Here is a 13,373-nt window from a genome sequence, read left to right as displayed (position 1 = left end):
TGGGCCTACCTCTTCCACGGGTTCCCTCAACTGTTAGGGTGTGGCACTTTTTCACGCAGCTATCCTCATCCATTCTCACCACATGTCCATACCAGCGCAATCGTCTCTCTTGCACGCCACAACTGATGCTTCTAATGTTCAGCTTTTCTCTCAAGATACTTACACTCTGACGGGTATTCACATTGACATTACACATCCAACGGAGCATACTGGCTTCATTCCTTGCGAGCTTACGTATGTCCTCAGCAGTTACAGCCCATGTTTCACTGCCATGTAGCATGGCTGTTCGTAAACATGCGTCATACAGTCTGCCTTTTACACATATACATATATATATATATATATATAACAAATAATTGAGATTCAGTGGAATTAGGTACTTAAGTTGAAGCACCGAGAGTCAGTCCAGCATTATCCACACAGTTTGAAGTTAGGTGCATAAAATCAAAATAAGCAACAGGATATCAAGAAATGATGCAGTACGACTGTTTCAAGCATCTCCATTTAATTGAACAATGCAATCGTTACATCAATTTGAATGCAGAGCTATCATCAGCTGCACAAATAAATAGAAATTTAATCAGTTGGACACATTAATATAATTTTTCTCAGTTACTTTAACAGAGCAAGAAGATGGAAGAAATCCATGTTTTCGCTATTGTAGCTAAGACTAGACCACACTTCCAAGAAAGGCATGAAGCCTACTGGGGTCATAGCTTGTGAAGGATTGTGGTTCATTTCTAATTTATTTGTATTTTTATCAGCTACTAAATCTAAGACTAGAAGACTGTGTCTGTTTGGAATGAATAGCAAGAGTGAGTTGACAGCTCACAACTAGGTATCATCATAAATATTGCCAAGACATTAGTAGTAAATTGGGTATAGAGTAACTGTCTATAAAAGGAGGCTGAGTAGGAGAAGACCCTAAATCATGATGTTAATTACCAGTTGAAGGGGCAAGACACTAACAAAACCTATGATGTTAATACAGAGGAAATTTTATCATGGAGTACTATGGGTAATTATTTATAAACAATATTGTTATGTTGTATAAAAATAAAATGAAATTTAAGATTATCAAAAATGATATCATAACCAAATAAGTAAAATGTGTGTATATATCAATTTTCAACATTAAAAAGAAAAGATTACATAGAATCAGTTTAATATTCATTCATCTTCTTAATTATTTATTTCTAATAAGTAATAATAAGTGGTTTCTGTAAAGACTGCTCATGCCATTTACTTATGGAATACTGGAAAGATAAACATGCTATCTATATATTAATTATAAGCCAAGAATCAGATATCTGTATATTAATTATTAACCAGAATGCTGATGACCTTGCTCTAGTAGCTGAGCCACTATCAGAACTAGAGGAGAAGTTTCAGGTGTGGAAGCAAGGTCTAGAAATGAAGGGCCTTAGAGTCAATCTAGCAAAAACCAAAGTCTTAATAAGTAGGAAGGCAGAAAAACTACAAATCCCTTCAGGTAGATGGCCTTACTTCATCTGTAGAAAAGGTGTAGGTAGAAACTCCGTAAGATGTACCCGGTATAAGTTATGGACATATAAGAGGTGCAGCAATATCAAAGGAAGACTAACTGAAAAGATAGTTTTTGTGTGTGGAAAATGCTCAGGAGCAATAAATACTGAAAATGTGCAGAAAACAGCTTCCATCACATTCCAGGGGAAAAAACTACAAGTAGCTGATAGCTTCTGTTACCAAGTCAGTAGTGGGGGTGGTTGCTCTGAGAGTGTAGCTGCTAGAATAAGAATAGCGTGGGTAAAGTTCAGAGAGCTCCTACCTCTGCTGGTGACAAAGGGCCTCTCGCTCAGAGTAAAAGGCTGACTGTATGATGCATGTGTGCGAACAGCCATGCTACATGGCAGTGAAACATGAGGCCATCACTGCTGAGGACATGCATAAGCTTGCATGGAATGAAGCTAGTATACTCCGCTGGATGTGTAATGTCAGTGTGCATACATGACAGAATGTAAGTGCCCTGAGAGAAAAGTTGGACATAAGAAGCATCAGATGTGGTGTGCAAGAGAGATGACTGCGCTGCTATGGTCATGTGTTGCGTATGAATGAGGACAGCTGTGTGAAAAAGTGTCACACCCTAGCAGTAGAGGGAACCTGTGGACCTAGGATGTGGTGTTGAAGCATGGCCTTTGAACGATGGGCCTCACCGAGGTGATGACAAGTGACTGAGACCTTTCGAGATATGCTGTGATTGAGAAAACCTGGCAAGCCAAGTGAGACCATAACCATGGCCTATGCCAGTGCAGCATAACAAGTCCATTTAAGAGTACCCTTCAATCATTTGGGCAATAAACACTTGCGAAGACCTGTTGAGGCAAGTGAAGTTGTTGTGGCCAATGATAGTACTACCTGATTGGCACTCATGCCAGTGGCACACAGAAAACACCAGTCAAGCATGGTCAGTGCCAATGCCAGCTGATTGTTCCCATGCCGGTGGCAAGTAAAAAGCACCATTCGAGCGTGGTCGTTGCCAGTGCCACCTGACTGGCTCCCATGCTGATGGCATGTAAAAAGTATCATCCAAGCATGGCCAATGTCAGTACCACCCAACTGGCCCTTGTGCTGGTGGCACACAAAAAGCACCCACTACACTCTCGGAGTGGTTGACATTAGGAAGGGCATTCAGCTGTAGAAACATTGCCTGATCGGATTGGAGCTTGGTGCAACCTTCTGGTTTGCCAGCCCTCAGTTAAACTGTCCAACCCATGCCAGCATGGAAAGTGGACATTAAACGACGATGATGATGATTGTGTGTGTGTGTGCGTGTGTTGTGTGTGTGTATTTATATATATATATATATATATATATATATATATATTTGTATGTGTATATATATATGTAGGTATATGTATATTTGTATGTACATATATGCATATGTATACATGTGTGTATATTTATTTATTTATGGGTTTCAGCCAAGTGGCTGCGGTCATGCTGGTGCACCACCGTGAGAATATATATATATAATTATCAAAGTTGGATGATAAGTCCAGGTAGATACAAAGTAAGTCTCAGAGGAGGACTGAAGAACATATAGTATTTCCAATAATTACTTTTGTCTTAATACATGATGTACGCAGGTCTAGAGAATATAAAACAAAATTTAACAATGGAAACTGGTATACTAATTAATTATCTATTTATTCTTACATCTATGAAATCCAAAATTATAGATATTAATGAATAAGTAATGGTGTAAATAGGAACTTTCTCTTAAACTCCCTGATGAAGCTGTTTTGTTAAATAGATTAATTATTTAATTATATAATTATAAATGGATATGTTCTTGGTAAATCAGCTGAAATATGTGCCGGATATTTCATTTATTTATCAATGTCTATATTTTACGGATTTTATACATATAGGAGTAAATGAATAATTAATTAATATACCAGTTTCCATTGTTAACTTTGTTTCATATAAATGTATATATATATATATATATATATATATATATATATATATATATATATATATATATATATATATATATATATATATATATTTGTGTGTGTGTGTGTGTGTGTGTATGTATGTATATGTATATATATATTTGCCAGACCGCTGGACTGGCCCTCATGCCGGTGGCACGTAAAAAGCACCCACTACACTCTCGGAGTGGTTGGCGTTAGGAAGGGCATCCAGCTGTAGAAACTCTGCCAGATCAGATTGGAGTCTGGTGTAGCCATCTGGTTCGCCAGTCCCCAGTCAAATCGTTCAATCCATGCTAGCATAGAAAGCGGACGTTAAATGATGACGATGATATATATGTATATATCTAGCTCAATGCTCTGCTTCCCCTACTCGATTTCCAATTCCTCTGCTCATAGAATATGAAATTCAGAAGATGAACAGATAAGAATTTTATCCTTTCAACCTTGTTCTTGTACTCCTGTTTCTGAGTAGATCATAACCCTAACCCTAATCCCCACCCCATTCGTTCTTTATTATCTATTTATTTCTTTACCATGTAAACATAGCCTGATAGATTCGTCTTCCTTGTTTGTCTTAAGTTCATGCGTATCCATTAATCGTCACATTTTATTTATTCTATTTTGTTCGCGTTTATCATTTCGTTAAGGGTACGCATGTCTGTGGAGTGCTCAGCCACTTGCATGTTAATTTCATGAGCAGACTGTTCCATTGATGAGATCAACTGGAATCCTTGTTGTCAGAACTGATGGAGTGCCAGTTTAGTATGTTTTATTGACACTACTCTCCTGTTTTTTTTTGTTTTGTTTTTTCAATTTAATTAAATGTAAATTTCCAGAAATATTATTGCTCTTACATTTATTGAGTTTATTAATTCTTTGCTCTATGCTTTCTACAGATTATCAGTCCAGCATCAGTTGTTAATGTTTGGTCTCTGTCCCCGACTGTGAAAACCCTTAAGCTGTATGTCAATCATTATAAGAATATGTCTTTCAAAGCTGGTCAGTGGTAAGTTAATATAATTTCTATAAGGTTTCATAGATACTGTGATTGAGTGAATGAGTGAGAAGGTAGTGAATGAATGATTGACAGGCTGACTGAGCAAGTTAGTGAAGAAGTGAGTGCATGAATGAACAATATTGAGCAAACAAGTGGCTGAGTAACCAATTGAGTGGATAGATCATTGAGTGATTGATTAATTGAGTGAGTGAATGAATAAATCTGAACTCTCAGGCTCTTCAGTACTCTTGAGTTTTACACAAAGGCAAGATTACTGGTGTCTACCATTTCCTTAGGAAAATACCGGCAAATCTGTGTATACGAATTAAAAGAAAGATACCTCTGTCTTTTGACTATTTTCTCTATCATTATTAATATTTTCTGCTGTACACTTCAAAAAATTCTTTCTCTTGTGTGTATGTGTGCATATATATGTGTGTGTGTGTGTGTGTGTGTGTGTGTAGTCATCATCTTCATCACCCTTTAACGTCCATTTTCCATGCTGGCATGGGTTGGATGGTTTGACCAAAGCTGGCAAGCTGAAGATCTGCTCCAGGTTCCAGTCTGATTTGGCTGGCTTAGTTTCTTCAGCTGGATGCCCTTCCTAATATCAATTACTTTACAGTATGTATTGGGTACTTTTAACGTGGCATCATCACAGAAGAGCTTTAACTGTAGCACTGGCATGAGTACTTTTTACATAACACTGGCACATGACTTTTGTAGGCCAATCCTCTTTACTAGGAGTAGTGGCCTTAACACTTCTGCTGTGAGGAACACAGTGTGTGTGTGTATGTGTGTGTGTGCGTGTGCGTGCATGTATTTCCTTGTCTTGATATCATGTGATAGTTGCAAATGAGCCTAGCCATCATACAGTGATGTCCTTCATTTGCAATCTTCCATGAAAACGTGCCTGGCCATGGGGAAATATTACCTTCCTTGAAAACTGGTGAGGGCTGGTGACACAGAAAATCTACCTCAACAAATCCTGTTTAACCCATGCAAGAATGGAAAAAATAGACAATGAAATTACTATGATGATGATGATTATATTTATGACTGCCATGACAATTTCTATCACTGTATCCATTTATAACTATTATTGCCATCTTTTTCACTGTTCTCATCATACTGTAACCCATTGATGGATAGTTACTCATTTGATTTATAGGCTTGATCTGATGATCCCAAAGATCAGTAGAATAGGTGGCTACTCTATGGTCAGCAGTCCAGTCAGTTTTGAGAAGGATGGAATTCTGCAGCTGGCTGTTAAATTTAGTGACCATGCTCCCACGTATTGGGTTCACACGCAAGTATGTTTTATGGTCATTTTTCTCTACTAAATATTTGTATGTTAATGATACATTGAAATAGTTGACACTGTATGTATGTATGTATGCATGCATGTATGTGTGTATGTATGTATGTATGTATGCGTAAGTGTGTGTATATATATATATTTGTATGTATGTATGTGTGTGCATGTATGCATGTATGTATGTATGTTATCAATCAGTTTCATTTCTGTATTTCTTGTCCATAGAGAAAGAGCCGGACTCTAACATAGATTCAAGGCTCCTTCATTGGAACTTTTATCAACATCATCTAGGTATTTGTGCATATATGTGTGTGTGTGCAGTATTTGGTGTTAGTGTATGCGCAGATTTGTATGTTTGTTTTATGGATGCGTTTTTATGTCTGGATGCATGCATATGTATTTATGTGCTAAATTTTTGGAAAGTTTTACATATCTTTACAGTTCCATTGATGGCTTGAATCTGTAGTCTTCTAATCAGCCTTTTTCTTTCAGGTATGTATGTATGTATGTATGTATGTATGTATGCATGCATGTATGTGTGTATGTATGTATGTATGTATGTATGTATGCGTAGGTGTGTGTATATATATATTTGTATGTATGTGTGTGTATGTATGTATGTATGTATGTATGTATGTATGTATAAGTGGAGGTGTAGCTGTGTGGTGAAGAAATGTGCTTCCTAGCTGCATGGTTTCAGGTTCAGTTCTATTGTGTAGCATCTTTGACAAATGTCTTCTACTTAGCCCTGGGCCAACCAAAGCTTTGTGAGTGGATCTGGTAGACAGAAACTGAGAGAATATGTGTGTGTATACATATATGTGTATGTATGTATATATATATATATACATACACACACACACACATATATATATATATATATATATATATATATATATTATATTATATTATATTATATTTATCTTATGGTATTTACTTTGCTTTATATTATACCCATTTATTGTGCTTTTAATTGTTAATTTTTCTATATGTGATAGTGGATTTTCATCGATGAGTTCTTGAAACTTGGTTATTTTCCCTAAAACTATATATTTTATATATATTTTATCTATAAAGCTTAATTTAATTTTAATTTTTTATAAATTGATTTTAATTGAGTTTTTACCTGTAATTTTGGATTTTGTCCCTAATATTATTATATATATATATATATATCTGTGAGTGTGTGTATTTGTGTGTGTGTGTGCGTGTGCGTGCGTGTGTGTGTAAACATTGTTGATGTCACATACTTAATGGATGTGTTTGGTTTAATCACTTTGAGGCAGTAGTATTTTTTGTCCACAGAAAGTCCCTTTAAGATGTAGAGTGTTAAAAACACTGAATACCTCAAAACCAGGTGAGATGAATTGCCCTGTAGGTGAACATGAATGGCACATATTAATATTTTGCTGTTATTTCAGTTCATCAGTGCTGTATATACTGTATACCTTGTTTTACTTGAGTAATGTTATTGTACATCAGCAGACAGATTCTACACTATTTGCTTATACCTCAGACCAGTGATCTGAATTTGTTTTAAGGGTGACTCATCTATGCTGTACCGATGAGCTAAAATAACAGTGAAACGTCGATATTTGTCATTCTTGTCCACCTATGAGGCAATTCTCTTCGTCTGGTTTTGTATAATGCAAGATAGCTATTTATCTCCTCTACAGCAAGAAACATGCTTTGGTCCCTTTCTTCATACTTTAACCTTTCATTACATAGCATAAACCTGATTTCCTCTCTACTGTAGCCCCACTCTGTCAAAAGGAATCTCAGTCTTGCAAGCTGCATAGTCCTGTGATTTCACTTGTGCAGGTGCCTCTAAAAAAAATGTTGTCGTCATTGTCATTATTTAATCTCAGGTAATATTCGGTCACCAACAGTATCTTCACCATCATTTTCAGCAATAGCTTCACCAGACACTCACCTCTCACTTTGGATGTTTCAGTGTGCTGTTGGCAATGCAGTTTCCATCTCCTTTGGTGGTGAGGTTTTCTATGACCCCAAACCAGAAGACTCAAGCCAAGATTTGCTTCTAATTGGTGGAGGAATTGGAATCAATCCGCTTTTCAGTATCATGAATCGAGTTGCAGACTTCAACTTAGCAAAGCAATCTACTGAAAATTCTTCAGGTTATCAACCAGGAAACACTCTTCTTTTGTATTCCTCAAGTATTGCATCAGAACTTTTATTTAAGGTAACATTTACACATTTTCTTTGCTTCTGCTTTTATTAATTTGGTTTTATTTGCATCTCTCTCTCTCTCTCTCTCTCTCTCTCTCTCTCTCTCTCTCTCTCTCTCTCTCTCTCTCTCTCTCTCTCTCTCTCTCTCACACACACACACACACAAGCACACACATTTAGTGATACAAAGAGAAAAATAGAACTCAAAACATGAGTATATATATTCTTTATTATTAATAATCAGCAGAAGTTTGATATATTTGCTAAATGCTAATGTCTCAATCTCTTTGTAACTTCTGCTAATCCCTTTTAGATATATATTAAATATTTTCACACTTAGCATTAACAACCTTACACTGTTGGAGCTATTCAAGGAGAAAGAACATTTTGCCATTTATGCATCTTCAAAAAAGTGTTACAGTTTGCAATGCTTGTCTTTGTATAATAGTGTATTCTTATATATTGCCTTCAAATTTTTGCACAAAACCAGTAGTTCTGGGGAGAGTGTTAAATCAATTACATCAAACCCAGTGCTCAACTGGTACTTATTTTACTGATCCTGAAGGGATGAAGGACAAAGGTGATCTTGACAGAATATGAACATAAGCGTACCCTAAATGCTGCTAAGCATTTTGCCTGTCATGCTAACAATTCTGCTAACTCACCACCCTAGTGTATCTTTATATATCAGTTTCAAAATTTGGCACAAGGCTAGCAACTTCAAGGTAGGGGTTAAATCAATTACATCGACTCCAGTGCTCAACTTGTATTTATTTTATTGACCTCAAAAAGATGAAAGGCAAAGTCGACCTTGGCAGAATTTGAACTCAGAGAATAAAGGTGGATGAAATGTCACTAAGTATTTTGCCTAGCATGCTAACAATTCTGCCAGCTTGTCACCTTAGTGTATCTTTATATAAGAATGTCATTTGGCTGGTTGATTTGTTGGTGGATATTTCCAGTTGTACTTTATATCATATAGAGAGGGAGTAAAAGAGGAATACGAAGATAGTTAATATAAGAGGTGTGAAATGAGTTTCTTACTACTTTCTGAAAAATATGCATCCTTTTGATGAATTTTTGTAGAGAAATCACAATTATGTTGATAAATTTTTGAAAAATAAATAACATATTGTCATCTCTGTATCATACTATGTGTTAACACATCATTGAAAGGCATGATGCTGTGGTTTTTATCTGAGAGAAAATCACTTCATAGGCATGTTGTGCTGAAAACACAATGTACGTGGTCTGATTAATAAGTATCCGAACTGTTGCTATAGTAACAAAGGTAAAGCATACAGAGTAAAGCAACTTAGCACAGATTGACCTTGAACTCCGTTGTGCATTCACACTAAGTTTTAATGTTCTAGCTCACTTCCTTTGTTTACAGCAGTGCTTGGAAGGAGGGTGTGTAGCATGTGATCATTGCATTGACCATTGCAGAGGAAGTTGAGCAGAGATCCTGCATCAGATTTTGCCAAAAGCTTGGCGATACCTGCTCAGAGGTCTACACAAAGTTTTCAAAAAGTTTTCATCATTCTCGACACAATCAAGATCTTGTGCAACTGAAACCCGAGTGTCTTTTTGATCAACTGAAAGCAGTTTTGGCACAAACTTGGCAGACACATGTCTCATACCCAAATCTTCTTTGGTAATAATTATTGTTTTCACTTATGTATAATGTGAGAAATTAAACTGCTTTGGTACCAACCAGCCTTAGACCATATTTTGTTCTTTGTTACAAGCTTCCTATTTTTAATTGATCTAAATTATAACATTGCTTCAAAATTTTGTTAATTAAAGTTCTAAACACCAGATTAATTATGACATTTTACTAAGGTTATTTTACTAAATTCTTTATTATCTTCAAAATTAATTAAAACAAAGGTAGTGTACTTCAACATAAATATGTTAACAAAAGATCTAAAATTAACAAAAGATGATGTTGGGTTATAGATTGTTGAAGTAGAGATTGGTGAAGGGAGATCTTATGTAATGTGGCAAGACATGACCTAAGTATAATTCATTGAAGTTAGATAGGATAGAGAAAACTAGAGCTCATAGATGTTCCTTCATTCTTAAGGTCAATAGCAGATAATCACTGGAAAATTTCCTGTCCCCCTCTAATCCACAATTTACTACCAATAACATACAAACATCAGTGTGGCAGCTTCTGCTATTGAATATTACACCTACATTTTCTTCAATTCTGTTCTTTACTTTCTACCAGGATGATTTAGATTTGCTACAGAAGAAACATGACAACATTCACTGCCGTTATTTTGTGACCCAAGAGGAATCTAAAACTGATGCCATTGCTGGTCAGTTAGCATTTTTATATTTTCTTTTTGTTTTAATGACTTTACTACATTTCTTTTTGTATTTTTGTATGATTACAATGGTGCTACAAGTTCAGGGATTGACTCAGAAGCCTTAGTCTTAGTTCCCCCCACTCTCCATTGGAGCTTTGGGCAATAAAAGATTTCCACCTAGTATGGTCACAAGTCCTAGCATGAATCTGCTTCCTGACCAGACCCATACCTGCCAGATTCTCCTCAGCAGTCCTCAACCAGGTTTACACAGTTCTACCTCACCTTCCTATATTAATTCTTTAGTTTCTACACCTGAAAGAGCCTCACAGTCTCTTTGTAGGCATGCACAGCATTTGGCTGAACATCTTTCACCATCTCATGGTGATGGTAACCTGTAGGTTGCTCAACCTGCCCATCTTTATAACTCCTTCATTCATGATGTGATCACACCAAGAAATTCTTAGTATGGTCCTAAGACAACGTCTGTGAAAAACATCTGTAGTGTTATTGATTTTGGTGGTCTTTTTCGAAGTTTCACAAGCATAAATTACTGCTGGCATAACAATGAATGTTTACAGGTGGGGTTTGGTGCCTTGGTTGATGGAGTAGTTGGACCATACAGCCTTCGGGTACTGGAAGATAGATGCAGCTTTGCCATATCAGTTCTTCACATGACTTTCTGAGTTTTCCCCTTTAACAATGTTTCTGTCTTGCTGCTTGAATGAATCAGTGATCTCCAGAATTTGTCCCTTTGACCAGACTTGCTGCTGTACATCCCCAATAATCATAACTTTAGTCTTTTTATCACTAGACACTGAAGCCACTGGTTTACATTCCATTAATTCACAATTCTCTATTTTTTTTCATTTGCTGGGTGTGCAGGAAGGAGTAGTACTCAAGATCTTCATAAACCTTCAAAGACTGGTGATACTGATTCTGTTAATGTTTGCTTAAATTGTTGCAAGTCAACATCTGTAGGAAAGGCAGAAGACATGGAGCTTCAGAGGAATCATGTTCTTGTGGGGAAGGACTGGATGTAGTGGTTAGTGTGGGACTGATAAAGGACTGGAAGTTAGATGCAACATGGGTGATGAGAGGAGGAGAAAAGATTGAATCAGAAATATTTGGGTGGTTGTGACATGAGCCCAGCCAGCTCTGACAAGGAGAGGCTGTTGTAGTATTGCTAGAGAGATCATTGTAGTATTACAGGAGGAGACAACATGTTTTTGGGCCTCAGGAGGGAATGCGTCTGTGAGTGAATTTAAGTCTATCAGTCAAGTGACCATTCTCTGAATGCAGCTTTAGGATGTCTGTGTTCAGCAACAGAACTGTTTCAAATGTGGGAGCAATATTCCATTCTGGCTTTCACTTGACTTTGGAGAATGTCAGTAATTGTTGGAGACTGAAGTATTTTCTGGTCCTGAATAGATGGGCCTCTCTTTAGGATGTGCTTTGACCAAGAGAAATCTTTGGTGGCAGTGAGGCCTAATATTTGAAGCAACCATGAGAGCTCAAGTTGTATGCTGCTCATCACTTAAGGAAATGCAGTGTGAGGATTTTTTCTTGATGTAAGTAATGCTTGTGTTTTTTTTTGTTTCAGAGGTGGTGATGTCAAAAATCAACTAAATTGGCTGGACAGTTTTCTTTCCTCTAACATCCATGGACTTTGGTCCAACCAACATTTATGCAAATATACATCATATCCCTCTCTAAGGCATACATTTTTTAATCCCTATCTACAATCCACCTCTTTAGAGAATAGGATGTAGGTTTTCATGAATCTTTGTTGGAACAAAGTCCATAGGTGTTGGAGGAAGAAAAATTGTCAAGTTGGTTTAGTTTTGATTTTTTGGTATCTTGTAGAAATAGAAGTGTAAACAGTGACAGTATGTTGATAGAATAGTAAATCCCTACTGTTCTGAATGCTTGCTACACCATGAAGTCTGCTAAAAACATCTGTGAGCCAAGAGATTGGGTTAAACTAGATGGCATGTGTTTACCACCTACAAAAGAAAGACAAGCAACTCTCTGCATTGTGTGAAGAATAATGACGTCTGAGTGATGTGTGTGAAAATATTCTAGATTCTTCTATTTTCTTCCTGATATTTTTTTCAATTTTCCTATTACTTCTGTTCATCTCTTCGTTGGTTTTTCTTAGATTTAACAAAAATTTGTATCCTCTTCCTGGCTTACACTTCACAAAGAGAGATTTCAAGAGTTATTTCCTTCTTTTCTTTATTGTTTTTCACAGCTCATCGAATGACCACTGCTGATATCGAAGAAGCATTCAAATTGATTGATAAGAAAAACTGCCAAGTATATATTTGTGGTCCTGTCAGCTTGATTGATGACATGGAGGAAATTCTGATTAATTTGGAGGTTGACTCAGATCATATTCAAATTGAAAGGTGGTGGTAGAACTGTGGTTGTCAGAGTTTATTGATTCTTATACCCCTACTATAGTTCATGAAACTGTATATTTTTGTTGCTCATATAAAGATATTGTGTGATCATAGACATAAATGATATTTTTTATACCTGCCTTGATTTATTTTGTTTTTGATTTTGCAGTTTGACATTGTTCCTTCCTTCCTAACAAAATCTTCCATTTTATAGAACCATAGATGTGTGAAGATGGAAGTTCATTTTGTTGCAACATGGCCTTGAGTTCTATCTCACTATTTCACCTTGAGCAAATATCTTCTACTGTAGTCTTGAACTAACCAATGCTTTGTGTATGGAGTTGGTATGTGGAAACTGTATAGAAACCAATTATAAATGTATCATTATCTCAAATCATTTACGCTCTCTTGTGCATGCACACTGACATTACCCATCTAGTGGAGCATGCGAGCTTCATTTCTTTCAAGTCTTCGCAAGTCCTCAGTAGTCAAAGCCTATGTTTCACTGCTATGAAACATAGCTGTATGTACACAGGCATCATACAATCTGCCTTTCACTTCAAGGGAGAGGTCCTTAGTTACCAACTAATGTAGAAGCTCTCAAAATTTTGCCCAGCCTGTTCTTATTCTAGCAACTACACTTTCAGAACTTCCTCCACTATAGCTGATTTG

General features: G+C 36.5%; 1 protein-coding gene across 2 annotated transcripts in view; it reads left to right on the top strand.

Moving 5' to 3' along the window:
• Positions 1-12,834, top strand: part of LOC106872412 (oxidoreductase NAD-binding domain-containing protein 1) — a 40,017-nt gene extending 27,183 nt beyond the window's left edge. The window contains exons 1-6 of one of the 2 annotated variants that reach the window (XM_052970226.1): positions 4,223-4,241; positions 4,376-4,485; positions 5,648-5,789; positions 7,749-7,997; positions 10,218-10,308; positions 12,551-12,834. In XM_052970226.1, coding sequence (XP_052826186.1) covers positions 4,463-4,485; positions 5,648-5,789; positions 7,749-7,997; positions 10,218-10,308; positions 12,551-12,717 — 672 coding nt within the window. In that variant the 5' untranslated portion in view covers positions 4,223-4,241; positions 4,376-4,462 and the 3' untranslated portion in view covers positions 12,718-12,834. Of the gene's footprint in view, positions 1-4,222; positions 4,242-4,375; positions 4,486-5,647; positions 5,790-7,748; positions 7,998-10,217; positions 10,309-12,550 lie in introns of those variants that run through there. The other variant, XM_014919408.2, reaches the window with a different exon arrangement.
• The last annotated feature ends 539 nt before the right edge of the window (positions 12,835-13,373 follow it).

This window comes from Octopus bimaculoides, chromosome 8, assembly GCF_001194135.2.
Source record: "Octopus bimaculoides isolate UCB-OBI-ISO-001 chromosome 8, ASM119413v2, whole genome shotgun sequence".
NCBI lineage: Eukaryota > Metazoa > Mollusca > Cephalopoda > Octopoda > Octopodidae > Octopus > Octopus bimaculoides.
This window is presented reverse-complemented; position numbering and strand designations above follow the sequence as displayed.